At 45.7% G+C, this 25750-nt stretch overlaps 1 protein-coding gene across 1 annotated transcript in view; it reads left to right on the top strand.

The window, feature by feature from the left end:
• The window catches only part of ogfod2 (2-oxoglutarate and iron-dependent oxygenase domain containing 2), a 36103-nt gene that overhangs the window by 2408 nt on the left and 7945 nt on the right, over positions 1-25750 (top strand). Inside the window, exons 2-4 of the mRNA XM_063074036.1 lie at positions 574-630; positions 15237-15347; positions 19232-19331. Of these exons, the coding sequence (XP_062930106.1) occupies positions 574-630; positions 15237-15347; positions 19232-19331 (268 nt within the window). The remainder of the gene's footprint in view (positions 1-573; positions 631-15236; positions 15348-19231; positions 19332-25750) is intronic.

The raw sequence follows: 25750 nt of genomic DNA, 5'->3' as shown, positions 1-25750 counted from the left end.
TGATAGCAGGCGGCAAAAGGGAGAAACTCCCTGCCATAAACCTCCAGGCACCATCAACTTGCCGATGCCCTGGAAGCAGCTGACCCTGAGTCCATCTGTCCGAAAACTCCAAGCTTCCGACCAGCCTCCCGAGTGCCATCCTCTGCCGAGCACATTTGACCTCGCCCCGGCCGCTGAAACTCGCAAAGCCGAGGATTCGGGGCCTTCTGCTCCGGAGATTCCAGTTACCACACAGTAGCAGCGGCAGCGAAGCGGGCATTTCAGAAATTTTCCAGATGTTCCTCTGTGCTCTCACGTCTGTGTCCATCAAATCAGAATTGTGCACGGTCCCCTACTTGACAGATAACAGACATCATCACCGAAGTGGCCGCGCGTGCTGCCGTCGCGCCGCCATCTTCTCCCCTTCAACGTAGATGTGAGAAAGAAAGCTGATCTTCACTCTTTCGGCTCTTGTGTTGGCGACGGTTGGGCCCCTCCCCCACAAGCACTGCACAGTTGCACTGGGACTGGGCTTATGGTTTTCACTAGGCCTTGCATTTCATTTATTAACTCAGAAAACGTGCTCTATTCCAGATTTTACGGAGCAAAGGATGCAAGACTGATGAACAGCTGAAAGAGGTTCAAGCAAAGGTAAATACTGGCCTATTGATTACCCAATTCCACTTACTCTCAAGCTTGGTGTCATAGTGCTGGCTCTACTTCCAGTACCCCCGCTGTACCTCATGGTCTTTGTCACAGTGAACCAGCATACGTTTCGATAATTGGTCCCTCAGATTATTGGAATCAAATCCATCATTTATTCAAATTTGTTTATCACATGTATATCACTGTGGTAAGGACCATACTGAGGGAGGGTCACTGTTGGAGGGGTGATACTGAGGGAGGGTCACACTGGGAGTGGTACTGAGGGAGAGTCACACTGGGGGAGGGTCACATTGTTGGAGAGGTGGTACTGGGGGGGTCACTGTTGGAGGGGGCGATACTGAGGGAGGGTCACACTGTTGGAGGGGCGATACTGAGGGAGGGTCACACTGTGGGAGTGGTGTTACTGAGGGAGAGTCACACTGGGGGAGGGTCACGTTGTAGAGGTGGTACTGGGGGGGGTCACACTGTTGGAGGGGCAATACTGAGGGAGGGTCACACTGTTGGAGGGGTGATACTGAGGGAGAGTCACACTGTGGGAGTGGTGTTACTGAGGGAGAGTCACACTGGGGGAGGGTCACATTGTTGGAGAGGTGGTACGGGGGGGGTCACAATGTGGGAAGGGTGGTTCTGGGAGAGGCTCACATTGTCGGAGCTCTCTCTCCTAAAGTTGAACATTTGCTGCAAAATTGCCAAAGGTCGGTTTTGGACTTTGGGAGTGTGGACTATTACTTCAGCAGCGGACCGAAACAGTTTCCTTGCCTGGAAGGAATCTGTTTGGTGAAGTTTCTCAGCCTGTGTCTCTCAGCACTGAGCAGTGGATGCGGCTGATGGATTGCCAAAGTTTGAGTCTAACTTTGCCGGGAGTAGGGACGGATTTATTCCATGTGTAACAGTGGAAAACCGCTGCCGTTCGGAGTGCCTAGCCCAGGGCGACTGGGTGAAGAGGACTTAGGAGCGGCTGGAGGAACAGCAAACTGGCCCGGTAAAGCTTTCATTGTCACGGCTGCATGGACAGCGCTGAGGTTTTTAACACTGCCCAGACTTCCCTGCCAATCCACTCCTCTTTCCCCTCCCGTCCTGCCTTGGCTTTGAATTGTTTCTTTTTGACTTTGCTGGTGTTCTGGGTGTAGACTGTGTTGTATCCCAGCGGAGGTGTTGAACTTTGAATTCCAACTGCGTCATGGCGGGGTGCGGCTCTAAGATGTCTGCCCCAAAGTCTGTAGGGAAGCTGCTGGGTCGGAAGTTGCAGCTCACAAAGAGGATATAGCTGTTCAAATTACTGACTTTAAAGAACTCTGTACAGAGTACTGTGCCTACTTCAGTTGGTAGAACGCCACCGTAAAAGTTTTGGCAGAAAGAGTACATCAGGTAGAGCCGTGGTAGTAGGGGACTCCATAGTGAGAGGTACAGAAAGGGGTTTCTGTGGCAACAGGTGAGATTTAAGGATGGTGTGTTGCCTCCCTGGTGCCGGGATCCAGGATGTCACGGACCGATTGCAGGGAATCCTCAAGGGTGAAGGAGAACATCCGGAAGTGGTGGTGCATGTCGTCAGAAATGACGTGGGGAAGAAGAGGAAAGACATTCTACAGCGTGACTTCAGAGAACTCGGAAGAAGGCTGAAAAGCAGGACTTCCAGGGTGGTTATCTCCGGTTTGCTTCCAGTTCCCCGTGCTGGAGTGGGCAAGAACAGAGAGATAATGGATCTGAATGTGTGGCTGAGGAACTGGTGCAGGAAGCAAGGATTTACATTCTTGGACCACTGGGGTATGTTTCGGGGTAAGGATGAATTGTACAAAAGGGACGGGTTGCACCTTAATAAGCGGGACACCAGCATTCTGGCAGGCAGGTTTGCCACTGCAACACCGGTGTGTTTAAACTAAGTAGTGGGGCGGGGGGGGGGGAGACGAACTGGAAACATAAGGATGGAGATGAAGGGAAAGTGAGAATAAGAAAAGAAAGACAGCAGAATCAACAGAGCAGAAAGCTCAAGAAGGGATCGTACAGTATGGCCAAGTGAAATAGGAATTGATATGGGAGGTGAGGGGAGTAATGAATTAAAAGTATTATATATGAATGCACAGAGTATAAGAAATAAAGTGGATGAGCATGAGGCTCAGTTGGAAATTGGTAAGTATGATGTTGTAGAATAACAGAGACACGGCTTCAAGTGGACAGGGCCTGGGAAATGAATATTCAAGGGTATACGTCCTATCGAAAGGACAGACTGATGGGCAGAGGGGGTGGGGTGGCTCTGTTGGTGAGGAATGATATTCAGTCCCTTGCGAGGGGGGAACATAGAATCAGGAGATGTAGAGTCTGTATGGATAGAACTGAGAAATTCTAAGGGCAGAAATACCCTAATGGGAGTTATCTGCAGGCCCCCAAACAGTAGTCTGGATGTAGGGTGTAAGCTGAATCAAGGGTTAAAATTGGCATGTTGCAAAGGTAATGCTACAATTGCTATGGGGGATTTCAACATGCAGGTAGACTGGAGGAATCAGGATGGTGCTGGACCCCAAGAAAGGGAGCTTGTGGAGTCCCTCCGAGATGGGTTCTTAGAACAGCTTGTACTGAAGCCTACCAGAGAGAATGCAATTCTAGATTTAGTGTTGTGCAATGAACCGGATTTGATCAGGGACCTCGAGGTAAAGGAGCCATTAGGAAGTAGTGACCATAATATGATAAGTTTTGATCTACAATTTGAGAGAGAGAAGGGAAACTTGGAAGTGTCAGTATTACAGTTGAACAAAGGGAACTATGGAGCTATGAGGGAGGAGCTGGCCAAAGTTCAATGGAACAATACCCTAGCAGGGATGACAGTGGAACAGCAATGGCGAGTGTTTCTGGGAATAATGCGGAAGGTGCAGGAGCAGTTCGTTCCAAAGAGGAAGAAAGATCCTAAGGTGAGTAAGGGGAGGCCGTGGCTGACAAGGGAGGTAATGGACAGTATAAAAATAAAAGAGAAGAAGTATAACATAGCAAAGACGAGTGGGAAGCCGGAGGATTGGGAAACTTTTAAAGAGCAACAGAAGGTAACTAAAAAGGCAATACACGGAGAAAAAAGTGAGGTACGAAGGTAAACTAGCCAAGAATATAAAGGAGGATAGTAAAAGCTTCTTTAGGTATGTGAAAGGGAAAAAAAATAGTTAAGACCAAAATTGGGCCCTTGAAGACAGAACCGGTGAATTTATTATGGGGAACAAGGAAATGGCAGACGAGTTGAACAGGTACTTTGGAACTGTCTTCACTAGGGAAGACACAAACAATCTCCCAGATATAATAGTGGCCAAAGGACCTAGGGTAATGGATGAACTGAAGGAAATTTATATTAGGCAGGAAATGGTGTTGGATAGACTGTTGGGTCTGAAGGCTGATAAGTCCCTGGGACCTGATGGTCTGCATCCCAGGGTACTTAAGGAGGTGGCTTTAGAAATCGTGGATGCATTGGTAAACATTTTCCAATGTTCCATAGATTCAGGATCAGTCCCTGTGGATTGGAGGGTGGCTAATGTCCCTCTCTTCAAGAAGGGAGGAAGAGAGAAAACAGGGAATTATAGACCGGTTAGCCTGACGTCGGTGGTGGGAAAGGTGCTGGAGTTAATTATAGAAGATGAAATTACGACACATCTGGATAGCAGTAACAGGATTGGTCAGAGTCAGCATGGATTTACAAAGGGGAAATCGTGCTTGACTAAGCTTCTGGAATTTTTTTGAGGATGTAACTATGAAAGTGGACAAGGGAGAGCCAGTGGATGTAGTGTACCTGGACTTTCAGAAAGCCTTTGATAAAGTCCCACATGGGAGATTAGTGGGCAAAATTAGGGCACGTGGTATTGGGGGCCGAGTACTGACATGGATTGAAAATTGGCTGGCTGACAGAAAACAAAGAGTAGCGATTAATGGGTCCCTTTCGGAATGGCAGGCTGTGACCGGTGGGGTACCGCAGGGTTCAGTGCTGGGACCGCAGCTGTTTACAATATATATTAATGATTTAGATGAAGGAATTAAAAGTAACATTAGCAAATTTGCCAATGACACAAAGCTGGGTGGCAGTGTGAAATGTAAGGAGGATGTTATGAGAATGCAGGGTGACTTGGACAGGCTGGGTGAGTGGGCAGATGCAGTTTAATGTGGATAAATGTGAGGTTATCCACTTTGGTGGTAAGAACAAGAAGGCAGATTATTATCTAAATGGAGTCAAGTTAGGAAAAGGGGAAGTACAACAAGATCTAGGTGTTCTTGTACATCAGTCACTGAAAGCAAGCATACAGGTACAGCAGGCAGTGAAGAAGGCTAATGGCATGCTGGCCTTCATAACAAGGGGAATTGAGTGTAGGAGCAAAGAGGTCCTTCTGCAGTTGTACAGGGCCCTGGTGAGACCACACCTGGAGTACTGTGTGCAGTTTTGGTCTCCAAATTTGAGGAAGGACATTCTTGCTATTGAGGGAGTGCAGCGTAGGTTCACAAGGTTAATTCCCGGGATGGCGGGACTGTCATCTGTTGAAAGATTGGAGCGACTGGGCTTGTATACTCTGAAATTTTGAAGGCTGAGAGGGGATCTTATTGAAACATATAAGATTATTAAGGGATTGGACACGCTAGAGGCAGGAAGCATGTTCCCGCTGATGGGTGAGTCCAGAACCAGAGGCCACAGTTTAAGAATAAGGGGTAGGCCATTTAGAACGGAGTTGAGGAAAAACTTTTTCACCCAGAGAGTGGTGGATATATGGAATGCTCTGCCCCAGAAGGCTGTGGAGGCCAAGTCTCTGGATGCTTTCAAGAAATAGATGGATAGAGCTCTTAAAGATAGCGAAATCAAAGATTATGGGGATAAGGCAGGAACTGGATACTGATTGTGGATGATCAGCCTTTTAAAAAAGGAGGGAGAGAGAAACCAGGGAATTATAGACCGGTTAGCCTAACATCGGTGGTGGGGAAACTGCTAGAGTCAGTTATCAAAGATGTGGTAACAGCACATTTGGAAAGCGGTGAAATCATCGGACAAAGTCAGCATGGATTTGTGAAAGGAAAATCATGTCTGAGGAATCTCATAGAATTTTTTGAGGATGTAACTAGTAGAGTGGATAGGGAGAACCAGCGGATGTGGTATATTTAGATTTTCAAAAGGTTTTTAACAAGGTCCCACACAGGAGATTAGTGTGTAAACTTAAAGCACACGGTATTGAGGGTAAGGTATTGATGTGGATAGAGAATTGGTTAGCAGACAGGAAGCAAAGAGTGGGAATAAATGGGACCTTTTCAGAATGGCAGGCGGTGACTAGTGGAGTACCGCAAGGCTCAGTGCTGGGACCCCAGTTGTTTACAATATATAAATGACTTGGATGAGGGAATTAAATGCAGCATCTCCAAGTTTGCGGATGACACGAAGCTGGGTGGCAGTGTTAGCTGTGAGGAGGATGCTAAGAGGATGCAGGGTGACTTGGATAGGTTAGGTGAGTGGGCAAATTCATGGCAGATGCAATTTAATGTGGATAAATGTGAAGTTATCCACTTTGGTGGCAATAACAGGAAAACAGATTATTATCTGAATGGTGGCCGATTAGGAAAAGGGGAGGTGCAACGAGACCTGGGAGTCATTATACACCAGTCATTGAAAGTGGGCGTGCAAGTATAGCAGGCGGTGAAAAAGGCGAATGGTATGCTGGCATTTATAGCAAGAGGATTCGAGTACAGGAGCAGGGAGGTACTACTGTAGTTGTACAAGGCCTTGGTGAGACCACACCTGGAGTATTGTGTGCAGTTTTGGTCCCCTAATCTGAGGAAAGACATCCTTGCCATAGAGGGAGTACAAAGAAGGTTCACCAGATTGATTCCTGGGATGGCAGGACTTTCATATGATGAAAGACTGGATGAACTAGGCTTATACTCATTGGAATTTAGAAGATTGAGGGGGGATCTGATTGAAACGTATAAAATCTTAAAGGGATTGGACAGGCTAGATGCAGGAAGATTGTTCCTGATGTTGGGGAAGTCCAGAACGAGGGGTCACAGTTTGAGGATAAAGGGGAAGCCTTTTAAGACCGAGATGAGGAAAAACTTCTTCACACAGAGAGTGGTGAATCTGTGGAATTCTCTGCCACAGGAAACAATTGAGGCCAGTTCATTGGCTATATTTAAGAGGGAGTTAGATATGGCCCTTGTGGCTAAAGGGATCAGGGGGTATGGAGGGAAGGCTGGTGCAGGGTTCTGAGTTGGATGATCAGCCATGATCATACTGAATGGTGGTGCTGGCTCGAAGGGCCGAATGGCCTACTGCATCTATTGTCTATTGTCTATGAGAGCATTGTTGTATCAGTGGTTTTGAATGAGAAGATTATTTTCTAATTGAAGTCGACAAGGGTTGTGTTTTTGGGCTGGGCAGTGTTTGGTTCTGTTTGTTTGGGCTATATTGCCGTGTTTACATTCCCTGTTATGGGCATGCGCGCGAAGGTGGTGGGGGGAATGTTGGATGAGAAAATGACAGCCTGTGTACCGAACATGAATGGAGAAAGTAAAATTGTTAAAACGAAAGAAGATCTTGTCTTTGTTGTTTTGAGCGTTAACATTTTAGCAGAGGATGGTTACTGACTATCGGATCCTGTCGGCATTTGACGAGAGTAAGCCTTAAGAGAGCTAGAAAAATGAAATTGGAATATAGACTGGTGTTACGGAGCTTCAGAAGAAGCAGGCCCTTGTAGTTGTACTGTCGCTTTCAGGAAGACCACCATGGAAATTTCACTGGAAGACTTGAACAAAGATGACGTATGACTACACTAATAAATGCACTTGGCTCTGTTCTTCTGAAGGAAGAAGAGGATCGGATACATGAGGCATATTCAGACTTCGAAAAATTTGCAGAGACAGTTCTTCAAATATGGCTGATTATATCATTGATTTTGAACAAAAGTACAGTTGCAGGCGTAAATACAAAATGGAACTTCCTGACATAGTATTAGCTTTTAAGTTGTTGTTTACCGTGTGTGTAGACATTAAGAACAAACAGCTAGCGTTAACTGCATGTATAGAACTTGCATTTGCATCTATGAAATATGCACTGACGAGGATTTTTTTGGAGATAAGGTCGCCAAGACAACAGTCGGAAAGTTTGAGTCAGGAAACGGCATTCTTCACAAGCAGAAACTAGAGTGGTTCCCCAGGAAACGGCATTCTTCACAAGCAGAAACTAGAGTAGTTCCCCAGGAAACGGCATTCTTCACAAGCAGAAACTAGAGTGGTTCCCCAGGAAACGGCATTCTTCACAAGCAGAAACTAGAGTGGTTCCCCAGGAAACGGCATTCTTCACAAGCAGAAACTAGAGTGGTTCCCCAGGAAACGGCATTCTTCACAAGCAGAAACTAGAGTGGTTCCCAGAGTGACCAGATGAGGGGACCATTACCTGGCACAAGTCCATAGATCAGTATGACAGGAGATAGAAATGTGCTGTTGGTCCTGGGCAAAAAACTGCCCACACAGAACTGAACAAGTTAAACTAACAGAAGAAAATAATAGATCTGAATATGTAGAAGAGTGGCATATAATATTGTTTGCAAAGAAATCACTTACTAATGCAGATATTTTGATATAATCTATAAGATCTGCTTATTGATACAGCATGCCTGCACACAGTGTATGGAGAAAAGTGGCTTGATAGACCATAAGATATAGGAGCTGAATTAGGCCATTTGGCCCATTGAGTCTGCTCTGCCATTTCACCATGGCTGATCCATTTTCCCTCCCAGCCCCAATCTCCTGTTGTCTTCCTGTATCTCTTCATGCCCTGACTAATCAGGATTCTATTAACCTCTTCCTCAAATATACCCAAAGACTTGGCCTCCACAGTCACCTGTGGCAATAAATTCCACAGATTCACCCCTCTTTGGCTAAAGAAATTACTTTGCAATGTAAAGGATAGCTATATAAGTGAACTAACCCAGAATGAAGTGCATAAACTGGTGAACACAGATACACCCAGTTACAAAGCATTCGAAATGTGGAGATAGAAAGATTGTACATTCTACCAAAAGAGTGAAAAATCCTACAAAAGTTGGGCAGACCAAATGTTATGTGGAAACGGAGGTGGTACCAGTGAACGTTCCATTACTCTTGAGTAAAACTTCCCTAAAGAAAGTAGAAGCAGTACTAGATATGGAGAATGGCCGAGCATTGATATTTCAACAGCCAGTGTCTCTCGAGCTCACCAGCTCTGGATGTTACTGTTTGACCATTCTAGATAAAGACTTCACTGAGAATCGATGTGAGAATGGAGTACTAACTGTCACACAGAACGTGACCCCAGATGAGAAGTGCGAAGTGTTGCTCAAGCTTCACAAACAGTTAGAACACACTTCGACTTCAGAAACTGCTCAGGAGTTCAGGAAACAAAGATGCAGATTATTTTTCCATTCTAAAGCAGATAATTGACATCTGTGAGACAAGTCAAAAGTGGTTGGTCTGCCACTTGCATCTGGATACAATGAAATAGCCATAGATCTACATGAACTGCAACAAGGAGTATGGTACATTGATGAGTTCACACGTTTCAGTGCTGTTTGTATTGTAAATACAAAGAGACACTCAGAGGTAGTAAAAGTGTTCGTCTGTTCAGCCAAGGTGGCATACAGAGGGTGAGAAACGTTGTCCAGAATTGCCAGGATTTTCCGTAGGATTTTCTGTTGTTCTACCACAGCCTCCAGGTGTCCAGTTTGACACCTATAACAGAGCCAGCCTTTCTAATCAGTTTATTGATATGTACAGAATAAATACAGAAAATGCCCAGAGAAACCAGAAACAATCCAACACATTACAGGAGGCCTGTCATAGTTTAAATCAACCTGATACTTACACAGACACAATCAAGTGTCAAACACCATTCACCAAAATCTTGCTTTAAGATACAAACTCATAAAAGCAACCATACCTTGCTATAGATACATGGATATCACCCATGTTGATATCATTGCCCCAGCACACCACCACATAGAAGATTGCACTGGTGACAACAGACTGGTAGAACATGTGAAGGAGAGGCCTGCATACTCCAAAGGACCTCAGTTTCCTCAGGAAGTAGAGGTGACTCTGGCCCTTATACACAGCCTCTGTGTTGGTGCTCCACTCCAGTCTGTAATCCAGGTGCACCCTAGGTACGTGTAGCTCCTCACCACATCTATATCCTCACTATCAGGAGTAGGCAAGGAGCAGTGCAGGGTTAGTCTTCCTAAGGTCCATCACTATCTCCTTTGTCTCACTGATATTGAGCTGCAGATGATTCAGCTTGCACCATCTGACAAAGTCCTCCACCAGGATCCTGTATTCATCCTCTCATCTTCCCTTCATTCACCCAACTATTCCTGAGTCATCGAAGAATTTCTGCAGATGACATGACTCAGTGTTGTATTTAAAGTTCAAGGTATACAGGGTAAACAGGAAGGGAGACAATACAGTCCCCTATAGGGCCCCAGTGCTGCTTACAGCCATGTCTGACACACAGCTCTGAAGCTGCACAAACTGTGGTCTGCAGTTATCCCGGATACAATGGAAGTGCCAACCTGCATCGAGTGGAGCTTTCCCCCCCCCAGCAATGAGAGCTGTGTGGTATTGAAGAAATACTTCCTTGAGAAATTAAAAAAACATGATCCTCACAGTGCAGCCCTTCTTATCCAAATGGGAGCAGGCTCCGTTCAGCAGGTAGATGACAGCATCGTCAACTCCAGTGTACTCCTGGTAGGCAAACTGCAGGGGATTGAGGGCTGATCTGACTGGGGTCTGAGGTGAGCCAGGACGAGCCTCTCTAGGGTCTTCATGATGTGTGAGGTCAGGGCCACTGGACAGTAGTCATTCAAGACTTTCAGTTGGCCCTTCTTGGGTACTGAGACCGCACGGGATATTTTCCATACAGTTGAGACCCTTTCCAGGCCGAGACTCAGATTGAAAATGCGCTGGAGAATTCCACACAGCTGCTCAGCGCACTCCTTCAGGACCCTGGGGTTCACACCATCCAGTCCCAAAACTTTGCCGTGTCTGGGTTTCCCCAGAGCTCCTCTCTCCTGCTCAGTAGTGAAAGTGAGTCCATGATAACTGGGGAGTTGGTGGAAAGTGGGCTGAGGGAGGTAAAGATTGGGACGATAGCATTTGGTATGTGGAGGTGTGGATGGTAGGTGCAGAGATATGGACTGTGATAGCCTGTGTTGTTCATCCGTGTTGAACTGGAGGGGGGAGGAGGGTAGGGCCCTGGTGCTGAGGAAGCATTGGGTTGCTTGGCACCTGGACTGGTGTGCTGAGGACAATTGTCAAATATCTTGAAGAATTGGTTTAACTCATTAGCCCATTCACGGCTGCATTCTGAGGCTCTACAACTAGGCTGATTGAAGCCAGTGATGTTCCTCATGTCTCTCCTCACCTCCCGTGTGCCTCTCTGCCGAAGCTTGATGTCACAAGTGGATCTGCCTATTTTTTACTGGCAAGATTCAGGACGTCATATGATTGGAGTACTTGTCTGTCATGTAGATGACCTCGTATGGGGAGGCTCACAAAAGTTTGCCACAACAGTTATCTCTCAGCTAAAGTCAGCCTTTCAGATTAGCCGAGATGAACATGGTGGATTCTGCCATGTAGGAATAGACGTCCTTACTGTTGACAGAACAGTACAACTGCACCAAGAAAGCTACTTCAGGAATCTTCAGTCAAAGTGCTTGCAATTGGGATGCACCCCTCAGTGCAGCTGTAGCTGAGCAACTCAGGTCAAAGATGAGTCAGATTCTATGGGTGGCAAGACAGAGCAGACCTGACAATATGTTTGATGCCTGCAGCTTGGCATCCAGCACAAAAAATGGCAAACAAGATGGTGTGCAGAATTCAGTCTGAAAAAGTAGTCTTGGAGTTTCAACAGCTTGGAAAAGAAAGCTCACTGAGGCTTATTGTCTTCGGTGATGCGTCACGTGGAAATCTCTGATGGAGGTACTCAAGGAGGGCACTTTATTGTATTGATGGGAGAAGAGGGAAGATTTTCACCTCTCTGTTGGCAATCAAAAAGGATCGGAAGAGTTGTACAGAGTACGCTGGCAGGAGAAGCCCTTGCAGTGTCTGAAGATATTGCTGTTTATCTGGCCACACTCTATTCTGAGTTTGTCCATGGTGGTCCAAAGAATAACTTGTGTCACAGACAACTACTCTCCAGTTGATGTAATCAAATCCACCAAGTCAGTTGCAGAGAAGAGCCGTCGTCCAGAGTTAAGCAGCATTGAGGAACTCATCCAGGCACAGAAAATTCATCGCGTGCTATTGTCAGCTACAAAGGAACAACTAGCTGACTGTCTTACAAAGGAGGGGCATTAGCTAAGTGAAGGCATTAAGAACACCAAGGGTTAGAACTGATTCCCATATCCTAGTGGCATTCAAGTGGTAGAATTATTTCCCATATAGATGTTTTTTATTTTGTAGAATTATGAAGACATTAAGTGATGATATCTTGGAAATTTATTAAGCCTAACAACTGGAGTTAAAGTAATACATCTAAACTAATAGATATATTTATACACACTCACACATTAAGAAGGATGGGAGGTTGTTGAGTTCTGTTCATTTGGGTTATGTAAGCATTTAGTTGGGCTGTTCACTTTCCCTGTTATGGGCATACGCGTGAGGTTGGGGGGTATCGGTGGTTAGAAAATGCCAGCTTTGTGTACTACACGTGAATGGAGATATTAAAGTTGTTAAAATGAAAGAAAATCTTATCTTTGTTGCTTGAACGTTAACAGGCAGTACTGAGGGAGAGTCACACTGTGGGAAAGGTAGTATTGAGGGAGAGTCTCACTGTGGGAGGCTGGTACTGAGGGAGGGCACACTCTGGGAGGGGTGGGATGTGGGAACAAAGTTGCCTCCCTCCTTTCCAGTCCTGATGAAGGGCCTAGCCAGAAAGGTTGACTCTTTAGTCCCCTTCATAGATGTTGCTTGACTTGTGAGTTCCCCCAGCATTTTATGTGTGCTGCTTTCCAGCACCCGCAGAATCTTTGTGTTAAGACCATTTGACGTAAAAACAGAATTAGCCCACTTGGTCCATGAAGTCGACATCTCCATTCCATCATAACTGATTTAGTTTCTCTGCCAGCTCTATTCACCTGCCTTCTCCTCATAACCATTGTTGCCCTGACTAATCAAGAATCTATCAATCTCTGCCTTAACTATTCCACAAATTTCATCTCCCTCAGTCCAAAGACATTTCTTCTTGTCTCTGTTCTAAATGGATGTCTCTCTATTCTGAAGCTGTGCCCTCTAGTCCTGGACTCCCCAACTATAGGATGCATCCTCTCCAGAGCCACTCTGTTTAGGCCTTTGATAGGTTTCGATGAGATCACACCCCTCCCCCCTTCTTCTAAACTTCAGTGAGTTCAGGTCCAGAGTTATCAAACATTCCTCAAAATGTAAGACTGTCATTCCCGGTATCATTCTTGTGAACCTCCTCTGGACGCTCACCAGTGCCAGCACATCTTTCCTTAGATAAGGGGCCCAAAGCTGCTCACAATACTGCGATGCCTTATCAAAGTTCAAAGTACATTTGTTATCAAAGTATATATACACTATACAACCTTGACGTTCGTCTCCTTACAGGCAGCCACAAAACAAAGAAACCCAAAAGAACTCTTTTTAAGAAAAAAGACTGATAAACACCCAATGTGCAAAGAGAGAAGGAAAAAAACCAAATTGTGCAAACAATAAAAGTAAGCAAATAGCATTTAGAATAAAAGTGGGTCCTCAGACACGAAGCCCAGGCCATAGCCGCAGCCTCAGTGCAGCCCAGAGCAGAGTAAGTGTCACAGAGCATCCTTTCTTTGATATTCTAGTCCTCTTGAAATGAATGCCGACTTTGCATTTGCCTTCCTCACCACCGACTCAACCTACAAGTTAAAATTTAGGGAATCCTGCACAGACCCTCTTGAACTTTCAATTTCTGAATTTGCTTCCTGTTTAGAAAATAGTCTAATAATGCTTGTACAGTATTCCTTCTCCCAAAGTGCATGATCATACACATCTCTACAATGTATTCGATTTGCCACTTCTTTGCCCACCCCCTTAATCTATCCAAGTCTTTCTGCAGACTCCCTGCTTCCTCAACACTACCTGCTGCTCCATCTATCTTTGTATTGCTGCAAACTTGGCTTCCAAGCAGTTTACGATTAGCAAATTAGCAATGGCACAATTTTGTCATCCAAGTCATTAACATATAAAAGGAAAAGTAGTAACCCCAATACTGACCTCTAAGGAAAACCATTAGTCACTGGCAACCAACCAGAAGAGTTTCCTTTGCCTTCTGCCATCGGCCAATCTTCTGTTCATGCTGCTATCTTTCCTTACATCGGTGCTCTATCATCTTTCAAGACTCAGAGAAAGACTTTTAAAGATCAGCTTTATTTGCCACATGTGCATGGAAATGTACAGTGAAGTGTATCACTTGCATCAATGGCCAACACACTGAGGATGTGCTGGGGACAGCCCGCAAGTGTTGTCACACTTCTGGTGACAACATGGCATGTCCACGACTTAAGGCTGATTTATACTTGTGCGTCAAATGTATGTTGTAGGTATGGCGTAGCCACGAACCCTACGCTGTAGCCTAATGCGCACCTCTCCCAAAATGTAACTACGCATTGCGGCATCGCAGACCGCAACAACTGTGATTGGTCCGCTTGGCAGCATCGCATTTCCTCCTACGCTGCAATAGCTTCCCATTGGGCGACTGAAGGGCAGGGAAGGAACTCTGGCTGCAATGCTTTCCATAAAGCTTTACAGACCTCTGAAATTATGGAGGACCCTGTGCTTGATGCCAGTTTGTAGCTAGCTGCTACAGCCTGCTGACTTCCACCTGAAGCTAAAACTCGAATGGTGACTGCCAGTCTCTGAGTATACTGTGTGTACACTGATGCGAAATAAATGGTTGGAGACGATGAACCAAATCGCCAAATCTACCTGCTGACATCCGAAAATATTTGAAATGCATTTCCTCATCCATGTCTCTCAGTGGCCGGACAAACACAGAAAATTCACCCTCCTTCAGTTTCAGTCGCCATTGTTTGAAGTTTGAGTTTCTTCGTGTTGAGTTTCAACATGAAGAAACTCAACACAGTGCATAGAAACCCCACCGCCAACTAACGTTTCGGTGGTGAATTGCAGAGCGACGCAGACACACCAACACACAAGTATAAATGCTCACAACAGCGTAGCCCACGTGCGTAGGCTAGTACACACAAGTATAAATCAGTGTTTACTCTCCCTAACACGTGTGTTTCTGTAATGTGGGTGGAAACCCACACAGCTGCAGGGAGAAAGTACAAACTCCTTACAGAGCAGTGGAAATTGAGCCCCAATCTTTCGTCATTGGCGCTGTAAATTATGCTAACTGATACGCACCTGTGCCACTCTGCGGTATCTTTTCTAGATTATGATGTTCTGACCGGCCTTCCTCACTAGTGGTCGTCTTGTGAACTTATCTTTGTTCTTTGTGGGATCTTGCTCTGTGTGACTACGTCTGTTGTGCGAGGCCTTTAAGGGGGGAATTCTGAGAAAAGTATTTTAATAATTGCTTTTCCTTGCCCCCTCAGATTGATCAGGAAGTTCAGAGGAGGAGGCAGCTGACCCAGGCCAGTTTGGAGAGAGCGGCAATCATTTCGGCACATTATAAACCACTGACTCCTGCTGTCTATGTTTTACAGGTATACCCAGCATTGTCAAACCACAGCACACCTAGCGCATATTTAAAGATCGGCTCATTACACAGAACACATAATAACGCACGAGAATACCAGACACACTCTGTGGTTCTCAAACTGAGGGCTTCAGTGTCGGAGTCCCTGCAGATGTACAGAAGTCTTAGTAGGCACGTATACAGTGCCTATGAAGTGTATACACCACCCCCCCCAGAGGTTTTCATGTTTTCATGCTTTATTGTTTCACAACATTGAATCACAGTGGATTTATTTGGCTTTTTTTGGCGCTGATCAACAGAAAAAGACTCGTGTCAAAGTGAAAACAGCTCTCTACAAAGTGATCTAAATTAATTACAAATATAAAACACAAAATAATTGCATAAGTATTCACCCTCTTCAAGTCAGTGTTTAATAAATGCACCTTTGGCAGTAATTACAGATTTGAGTCTCTATGGATAGGTCTCAATCAACTTTGCATGTCTGGACACTGCAATTTTTCCCCATTCTTCTTTACAAAACTGCTCAGCTCTGTTAGATTGCATGAGGATCATGAGTGAACAGTCCTTTTCAAGTCCAGCCTCAAATTCTCAATTAGATTGAGGACTGGACTCTGACTTGGCCACTCCAGGACAACTTTGTTGTTTTTAAGCCATTCCTGTCTAGCTTTGGCTTTATGCTTGGGATCATTGTCTTTCTAGAAAACAAATCTTCTCCCAAGTCGCATTTCTCTTGCAGACTGCGTCAGATTTTCCTCCAGGAATTCCCTGCTTTTCGCTGCATTCATTTTATCCCCTACCTTCACAAGCCTTCCAGGGCCTGCTGCGGTGAAGCATCCCCACAGCATGATGCAGCCACCACCATGCCCCACAGTAGGGATGGTGTGTTTTTGGTGATGTGCAGTGTTTGGCTTATGCCAAACGTAGCATTTAGTCTGATGGCCAAAAAGCTCAAGTTTGGTTTCATTAGGCAATAGAACCCTCTTCCAGCTGACTTCAGAGTCTCCCACAGGCCTTCTGGCAAACTCTGAGATTTCATGTGAGTTTTTTTTAAACAGTGGCTTTCCCTTTCTCAGTCTCCCATAAAGCTGTGACTGGTGAAGCACCCGGGCAACAGTTGTTGTATGTGCAGTCTCTCCCATCTCAGCCGCTGAAGCTTGTAACTCCTCCAGAGTTGTCATAGGTCTCTTGGTGGTCTCCCTCACTAGTCCCCTTCTTGCATGGTCACTCAGTTTTTGAGGACAGCCCGCTCTAGGCAGATTTACAACTGCCATATTCTTTCCATTTTGTGATGATTGATTTAACTGTGCTCCAAGAGTTACTCAGTGCCTTGGAAATTTTCTTGTATCCATCTCCTGACTTATGCTTTTCAATAGCCTTTTCACGGAGTTGCTTGGAGTGTTCTGTTGTCTTCATAGTGTAGTTTTTGCCAGGATATTGACTCACCAGCAATTGGACCTTCCAGATACAGGTGTATTTTTACTACAATCAATTGAAACGCCTTGACTGCACACAGTGATCTCCATTTAATTAATTACGTGACATCTAAAACTAATTGGCTGCACCAGTAATGATTTGCTGTGTCATATTAAATGGAGCGAATACTTACACAATCAATTGTTTTGTTTTTTATGTTTGTAAGTAATATAGATAACTTTGTAGAGATCTATTTTCACTTTGACCTGAAAGAGTCTTTTTCTGTTGCTCAGTGTCAATAAAAGCCAAATTAAATCCACTGCGATTCAATGTTGTTAAACAATAAAATATGAAAACTTACAAGTGGGGTGAAGACTTTTTATAGGCACTGTATTTAGCTAAGGTGCCTAGAACCTTTGCACAGTACAGCGTTTGTCAACTTGGAGCAGAGAGCAAGTTTGTAAATCTGGCAGGAGGAAAGGATGTTGGGAGTGATGAGGGTTGAGCGCCGTGGGAGGGTTGTGGGACAGGTGGCAGAGAAGTAGTGCGTGAACATTGACTTCTCAAACTTCCGCTAATGCCCCACCTCCCCCTCGTACCCTATCTGTTATTTATTTTTATACACACATTCTTTCTCTCTCTCTCCTTTTTCTCCCTCTGTACCTCTGACTATACCCCTTGCCCATCCTCTGGGTTTCCCCCCTCTTGTCTTTCTCCCTGGGCCTCCTGTCCCATGATCCTCTCATATCCCTTTTGCCAATCACCTGTCCAGCTGTTGACTCCATCCCTCCCCCTCCTGTCTTCTATCATTTTGGATCTCCCCCTCTCCCTCCCACTTTCAAATCTCTTACTAGTTGTTCCTTCAGTTAGTCCTGACGAAGGGTCTCGGCCCGAAACGTCGACTGTACCTCTTCCTAGAGATGCTGCCTGGCCTGCTGCGTTCACCAGCAACTTGTATGTGTGTTAATTAATTAGGTGCTGCTCGGCACGTAAATGTCGGCCCAGGTTCCAGATTGGACACGCTGAACAATTGCACATACATATGTAACCACTAGGGGACACACTGAACAACTGCATATACACACTGTGACCACTAGGGGACACACTGAACAACTGCATATACATACTGTGACCACTGGGAAACATACTAAACAGTAGTTATATAAAATACAAGCAGACTATTAATTAGCAATTAAGTCCTGAAGAAAGGTCTCAGCCCGAAATGTTGACGGTTTTCTCTTTTTTTCCATCGACAATGCCTGGCCTGCTGAGTTTCTCCAGCATTCTGTGTGAGTTGCTTTGGATTTCCAGCATTTGCAGGGTTTCTTGTGTTTGTATTAATTGCTAAGCCGCAAAGAGATTAACAATCAGAAAACTACAAGTAACAGACCAAACCAATGCCTCTCACCCTAAATCTAGGCCCCCTAGTTTTGGACTCCCCTACCCTGGGGAACCTGCTGTTACCATCCACCTTGTCGGTGCATCTTGTAATTTCAAACATCTTATATCTCGACCAAAGGAGATGTAAGTCACTCCTTCCCTCCACTAGCCATCAGGTCACCCTTGTGCAAGGTGGCAAGGTGTAGCACCTGCTTAGGAACCCCCCCCCCCCCCCCCGGATCAGGGTCAGGTGACCATGGGAGCAGGTGGTGACGGTCGTTTGAGCAGCTGGTGCAGATCACAAGTCCTGGTCATGTGACCACTGACACCAGGCAGACAATCTCTGAAGAGTATTGATAATGGCTGGGGTCACCCGTCTTGGAAAGACACTGCCCAGAAGAAGGCAATGGGAAATCACTTCTGTAGAAACATTTGCCAAGGACAATCATGGTCAAAGAGCATGATTGCCCACATCATACAACATGGCACATCAGATTTGGGCAATTGTATTTAGAAGTACAGCAGTAACAGGCCCTACCGGCCCATTGGGCTGCACCACCCACTTACACCCACTTGACCTATTAATCTACTAATCTGTACATCTTTGAACTGTAGGAGGAAACCTGAGCACCTGGAAGAACAAATTACAAACAGAGCATCGCACAAAATGCTGAAAGAACAACTGGTCAGGCAGCATCTCCGAGACACTTCATCAGGACTGCCAAACCGCCAGACCCTTCACCAGTGCTGATGAAGGGTCTCGGCCCAAAACATCAATTGTTTCTTCATTTCCATAGATGCTGCCTGACCTGCTGAGTTCCTCCGGTACTTTGTGTGCGTTGCACCCGAAGGAAACCCACACAGTCACAGGAGAACACAGAAACTCCTTACAGACAGCAGTGGGAATTGAACCTGGGTGGCTGGTGCAAGAACACATTACGCTAACTGTTTTACTACTGTGCAGTACCGTGCTTACCTCAGCAAGCAGTAGCCCAGCTTTAAATCTGGTGACTTGTGGCCACTAGATTTCTGCTGTACAGAAAGGGAATCTTTTATATTTGGGGCAGTATAAACAGGATGTTGCTTTGTCTTTTCAAGGACAGCTTCCTCGCTCCGGAATTCCGTGAAATTGTCGCTTATTCCAGAAGTAAGGATGCGGATTTCGAAGGGCTGTTGGACCGAATCCAGGAACTACCAGGCACGCCTTGAAAATCTCTGATCGAGGGAAAGCAATGAAATGGTGCTTTATACTGGGAATGACAGAGTCATAGAGCAGGGAAAGTGGCCGTCCATCCCACCATGTCTGTGCTGATCCATTTGCCCATACGCTAATCCCACTTGCCTCCATGAGCACCATCTCTACCTATTGAAATGTCTCTCTAAATGCTTTTAAACCATAGTGACCGTATCTGATTCCAACATCACCTGCAGTGCAAAAATAAACCAGCCCATAAGACATTGGAGCAGAATTGGTCTATGTGGCTCATCGACTCTGCTCCACCATTCCATCATGGCTGATTTATTATCCTCCTCAACCCCATTCTCTTGCCTTCTCCCCATTACCTCTGATGCCCTGACTAATCAAGAACCTATCAACTTCTGTTTTAAATATATTCAATGACTTGGCCTCCACAGCCGTCTGTGGCAATGAATTCCACAGATTCACAACCTTATAGCTAAAGAAATTCCTCCCCATCTCCGTTCGAAATGGACGTCCCTTTATTCTGAGGCTGTGCCCTCTGGTCCTAGACTCCCCCACCATAGGAAGCATCCTCTTCACATCCATTCTATCAAGGCCTTTCAACTTTCAATAGGTTTCAATGAGATCCTCCCCCTATTCTTCTGAATTCCAGTGAGAAGCCCAGAGCCATCAAACATTTCCCAAACTCTAACCGTCCCAGAATCATTCTCATGAGCCTCCTATGGACTGACCCCAATGTCAACACTTCGTTTCATAGATAAATGGAACCAAAATGCTCCCAAAACACTCAAACCCGTCAGATCCTCCTCATAACTCTTGGTTTTGGTACCTCTAGCAGAGGGAAAACTCCCAGCTATCAACCATGTCTAAGTCTCTCCTACAATCCTCCATCACATCACCCCTTGGCCTTCTTGCAAGAGGAAATGCAAGCCCAGTGCTTGTTCTGAGGGTCAGTCACCTGCACTACATTGGACCAGACAGCACACAATATTGTGGAGACTGATTTTGTCTTTTTCCTGCAACTGAAACCCTCCCACCCCGAAAAACATCTTGTTGAATCTCTCTGCATTCTCTCCATCCCTCCCGTAATGTAGTGACCGGAACTGCACACAGTACTCCAAGTGTGGTCGCGCCAGTGCTTGTAAAGTTCCAACTTCGATCAGAACTTCATAGGTCAGGATTTATTGTACATCCTATTCTGGCATGTTGGTCCATGGCCTCCTGTGGCCTCTGTCAGGTTGAAGGAGCAATACCTCATACTCTGTCTGAGTAGCTTCCAACCTGATGGCATGAACATTGATTTCTCTAACCAGATAATTACTCTGCCCTCCCTCTTCCCTCTTTCCCCATTCTGGTTCCCCTCTCATCTCTTCTCCTCACCTACCTATCATCTCCCCTGGTGTCTACCTCCTTCCCTTTCTCGTATGGTCCACTTTCCTCTACTATCAGATTCCGTCTTCTCCAGCCCCTTTACCTCTTCCATCTATCACCTCCCAGTTTCTGCCATCATATTCCGCGCCCCCCCCCCCATCCACCTTCCTTTCCACCTAGCTGAGTGTGAGTGGGTGCAGACTACGAGTAGTCTAGCAAGATCAGGTTCAGGGGGAATGGCGTAAACAACGCAGACTCAGTGTTAGCTGGGCAGTGTCGCTGGTCTGATATCTGTAAGTGTTGGAAAATATCTTGTGTTATGGTAACACTAGGGGCATGGAATTGTACAGTGTGGTCATAGACCATTCAGCCCATCATCTCCATGCTGCACTTTTTGTCCATCCTATTTGCTCATATGACGTTTGCCTATTTAAATGTCTGTCTAAATGCTGCTTCAATGTAATACCCTGTATTTGATATCACAACCTCCTCTGGCAACCAACATCTCCCTATCACTAGTTAAGACTGTTTAATGTAATTTCCAGTACACAGGGGTAAAGGAGAATGAAATAATTGTTACTCCAATCTAATGTGAGTCCAAAAGACACAGTAAGATAAAGAACACAATAATAAAAAAACCACAATAAATATAAATACATAAGGTTGCTTATATACATTGATTGTATTTCCATAAAGTGATGCTAGGCACAGGAGTGTCTGTACATAAGGTGACTCTGACAGGAAATTATAAAGTAGTGGCGGTTGAGGGTGTGGAGGGGTGGGTTAGTGGGTGGAGGTGTTGATCAGCCTTACTGCCTGGGGAAGGTAACTGTTTTTGAGTCTGGTGGTCCTGGCGTGGATGCTACGCAGCCTCCTTCCTAATAGGAGTGGGACAAACAGTCCGTGAGCAGGGTGGGTGGAATATTTTACCTTGTTACTGGCCTTTCTCCCAGCACCTTTCTGGTCCATGTCCTTGAAGGCAGGTACGCTACTGCCGTTGATGGTCCTCCAGTCCATGCAATTCCTTGAGGATCCCTCTTTGCAGGGATCCAAGGTGAGTCAGGGGTCTGTGACCAGTGTCGTACCACAGGGATCAGTGCTGTGACCCTTGTTCGTGATTATTATTAGTGACTCAGACATCAACGTAGGAGGCACAATTAGTAAGTTTACAGGTGACCCAGAAGTTGGTGTTGTGATGGTGAGGAAGTTTGTTCAAAGCTACAGTGAGATTCAGACCAGTTGGAAACACGAGATTCTGCAGATGCTGGAAATCCAGGGCAATACACACAAATTGCTGGAAGTACTCAGCAGGTCAGGCAGCAGTTGACATTTTGAACCAAAATCCTTCTTCAGGACTGGAAAGGAAAGGAAAGGAAAGAGAAGGAAGCAAGACTACAAAAATGGGGTGAGGGAAAGGAGAAAGGTGATAGGTGAAGCCAGGTGGGTGGGAAAGGTAAGTGGCTGGAGAGGAAGGAATCTGATAGGAGAGGAGTGGGGACCATAGGAGAAAGGGAAGGAGAAAAGGTAAGTGCCAGAGTGGGAATAGAAGAGGGGGGGGGTTTACCTGAAGAAGAAGGAATCTGATAGGAGGGGAGGGTGGGCCATGGATGAAAGGCAGCAAAGAAAGTTGGGTGAAGTAGTGGCAGATCGGATTTAATCCAAACAAGTGTGAGGTGAGACGAGATACTTTGGGGTTTTGAGTTCATGGTTCTGGAGAAATCAATATTCATGCCATCAGGTTGGAGTGTTAGAATGATCACAGCAGGACTGGTAGAACGATGTCTGGTGGGGGGTGGGGGTGGAGAGAGGGAGGGGGTGTAGCAGAACAGAGAGACCGATATGTACAAGTGTATGGTTCCCTGAAACTGATTTCACAGATAGACGGGGTGGTGAAGAAGGTATTCTGTTATGGGGGGGAGTAAACAATTGAGTTCAGGCCGAGACCCTTCATCAGGACTGGAAAGGAAGAGCAGAAGCCGGAATAAAAAGCTGGAGGGGTGGGGGAGGGGGAGGAGTACCTGGTGGCAGGTGAGACCAGATGTCGGGGAGGGGGAATAAAGTAAGAAGCTGGGAGGCGATAGGTGGAAGATGTAAAGGGCTGAAGAAGGAAGAATCTGATTGGAGAGGAGAGTGGGCCATGGAAGGCAAGGAGGAAAGTTGGGTGATGTGGTGGCAGATCAAATTTAATCCAGAGAAATGTGAGGTGCTGCATTTTGGGAAGTCAAGTAGGGGTTGGGTGCAGTAAATGATAAGATGTTAATAATCAGAAGGACCTTGGGGTTTTGAGTTCATAGTTCTCTGAAAGAGGAAGCACAGTGAATGGTAGGGCACTGAGGAATGTGGTAGAACAAAAGGATCTGGGAATACAGGTCCTTACTTCATTGAAAGTGGCTGCGCAGGTTGATAGGGGGTCATAGAGAAAGCTTTTGGCACGTTGGCCTTCATAAATCAAAGTATTGAGTACAGGAGATGGGATGTTATATTGAAATTGTATAAGACGTTGGTGAGGTCTAATTTGGAGTATTGTGTACAGTGTTGATCACCTACCAACTGGAAAGATGTAAGTAAGGTTGAAAGAGTACAGAGGAAATTTACAAGGATGTTGCCAGGTCTGGAGGACCTGAGTTATAAGGAAAGATTGAAAAGGTTAGAACTTTATTCCTTGGAACATAGAAGATTTGATAGAGGTATACAAAATTATGAGGGATATAGATAGGGTAAAAGTAAGCAGACTTTTTCCACTGAGGTTATGTGGAACTACAACTAGAGGTCTTAGGTTAAGGGTGAAAGGTGAAAAGTTTTAGGGGTACATGAGGAGAATCTTCTTCACTCAGGGTGGTGAGAGTGTGGAATGAGCTGCCTGTGTAAGTGGTGTATGTAAGCTCGATTTCAACATTTAAGAGAAGTTTGGATAGGTACATAGATGGTAGGGGTATGGAGGGCTGTGATCCCGATGCAGGTTGATGGGAGTAGGCAGTTTAAATAATTCGGCATGGACTAGATGGGCCAAATGGCCTGTTCTGTACTGTGCATTTCTCTGACTTTATAGGGTGGTGAAGAAGGCACTCTTGCTTCTTAGGTCAGAACATAGAATCTAAAAGTCAGAGTGTAGTTTTGCAACCTGCCTTACAAACACTGTTTAGAAAACCCTGGGATATTATGTGCTTTTCTGTTGGCCCCAGTAGAGAAGGGATGTGGTTGTTCTGCAGGAGACAGAGATTCACTAGGATACTGCCTGGATCCGAGGGCTTTACTTACTGGGACAGATTGGACAGGGTGAACCAGTTCTCTCTGGAGCCATGGAGGCTGAGAGGTGACCTGATTTGATGCCCTCAGATGGGTGAGGTCGACAGTGGATGTTGCATCTGAGCTGTCTGGGTTCAGTCGATACACAAGCCTGGCCAGTACGATTTGGAGAGCAAGTTGTTGCCCACATTGCAAGCACCCCCTTTCCATACAGCCGATAAATCCGAAGGAACAGTAGAGGACGATATGGTTTGGCACCAATGGTATCACAGGATTTGGCAGTCAACATAGGACTGCCTTTGGACTCCACCTCCATATTTCCCCTCGGAGTTTACTCCCAAAGCCTTCTCCATAAGTGGGTATACTGTACCCGCAAGGCAGTGAGATTTGAGATCAGAGTTTTCCTTCTAGATGAGCTAACAACCACGACTGATCAGCCCCATCTGCCCAAAGTGACTGGTTTTAAGGTGCCAGTAACCCTGCTTTGCTCCTTTTCCCCTCAGTAGAAACTGTTTCAATGGGTGTAGTAGCTAAGCCACTCGTGAAGACCAGGAGCTGGACTTGGTTGTCAGAGACCATTGGGAGTATTTAATAGGTGTTTGGAGCTTGTCTAACACCCACCCCCCTCCTGGCTCTGACAACTTTAAAGAAGTAGTGACAAAGAGGCAAGGGCAGGATAGACGGTCAGAAGCACTCTTACTTCCCGTGGTATTGAAAGAAAATGGCAAAGGTTCGAGCTGAGTGGGATAAGGTATAAAAGGGATTTTAGGGGAAAGTTTATTACACAGAGAGGAGTGCTTCATATCCAGAAGATACCTGTCCGAGGAGGTGGTGCAGTCAAATACAGGCATTTAAATAGCAAATCAGAATCAGGTTTAATATCACTGGCACATGTCATGAAATTTGTTGTTTTGTTGCAGCAGTACAATGCAATACATAATTTTTAGAAATACTATGCATTACAATAAGAAGTATACATACAGTGATGTGTAAATGTCTTAGTCACATATACATATAGCTGGGGTGCCCCAGACTTTTGCACAGTCCTGTAGTAATTTTATGCATTGCACTGTACTTCTGCCACAAAAACAAATTTTATGACATATGTGAGTGATGATAAAGCTGATTCTGATACGGGTCTCTATTGTGGACTGAGAGTGGGAAGGGGGCAGGGAGAGAGGAATTATGGTTGGGAAAAGGGAAAGGGAGAGGAGGGGGAACAGGAAGCCCCAGAGAGACATTCTGTGATGATCAGTAAACCAATTGTTTGGAATCAAATGACCTTGCCTGGTGACTCAGGGCTGGGTGTGTCTGCACCCCTGCTATCTGCCCTGCCCCTGGCACCCCTTCTCTGCCACCTGTCCCGCACTTTTCCCATGGTGCTCCACCCTCGCCATTCCCAGCATCCTTTGCTCCCACCAGATTTCCAAACTCGCTCTCCACTCCAGTACTACACAGAATTCTTTGGCACCTGAGATATGTAGATGTATCCAAGACTTTTGCACAGTACCCTAATAAAAATAAAATTAAATAAGTTGTGCAACAAGAGGGTAAAAATAGTGAGGTAGTGTTCATGGGTTCATTGTCCATTGAGAAATCTGATGGCAGAGGGGAAGAAGCTGTTCCTGAATCACTGAGTGTGTGTCTTCAGGCTCCTGTAGCTCCTCCCTGATGGTAGCAATGAGGAGAGGGCATGGCCTGGATGGTGAGGCTCCTTAATGACGGACGCTGCCTTTTTTTGAGGCATCGCCTTTTGAAGGTGTCCTTGATGCTGGGGAGTCTAGTGCCCATGATGGAGG

The sequence above is a fragment of the Mobula hypostoma genome, chromosome 21 (genome assembly GCF_963921235.1).
Source record: "Mobula hypostoma chromosome 21, sMobHyp1.1, whole genome shotgun sequence".
Classification (NCBI taxonomy): domain Eukaryota; kingdom Metazoa; phylum Chordata; class Chondrichthyes; order Myliobatiformes; family Myliobatidae; genus Mobula; species Mobula hypostoma.
The sequence above is the reverse complement of the archived record's forward strand: the minus strand, read 5'-3'. Positions and strand labels throughout refer to the sequence as shown.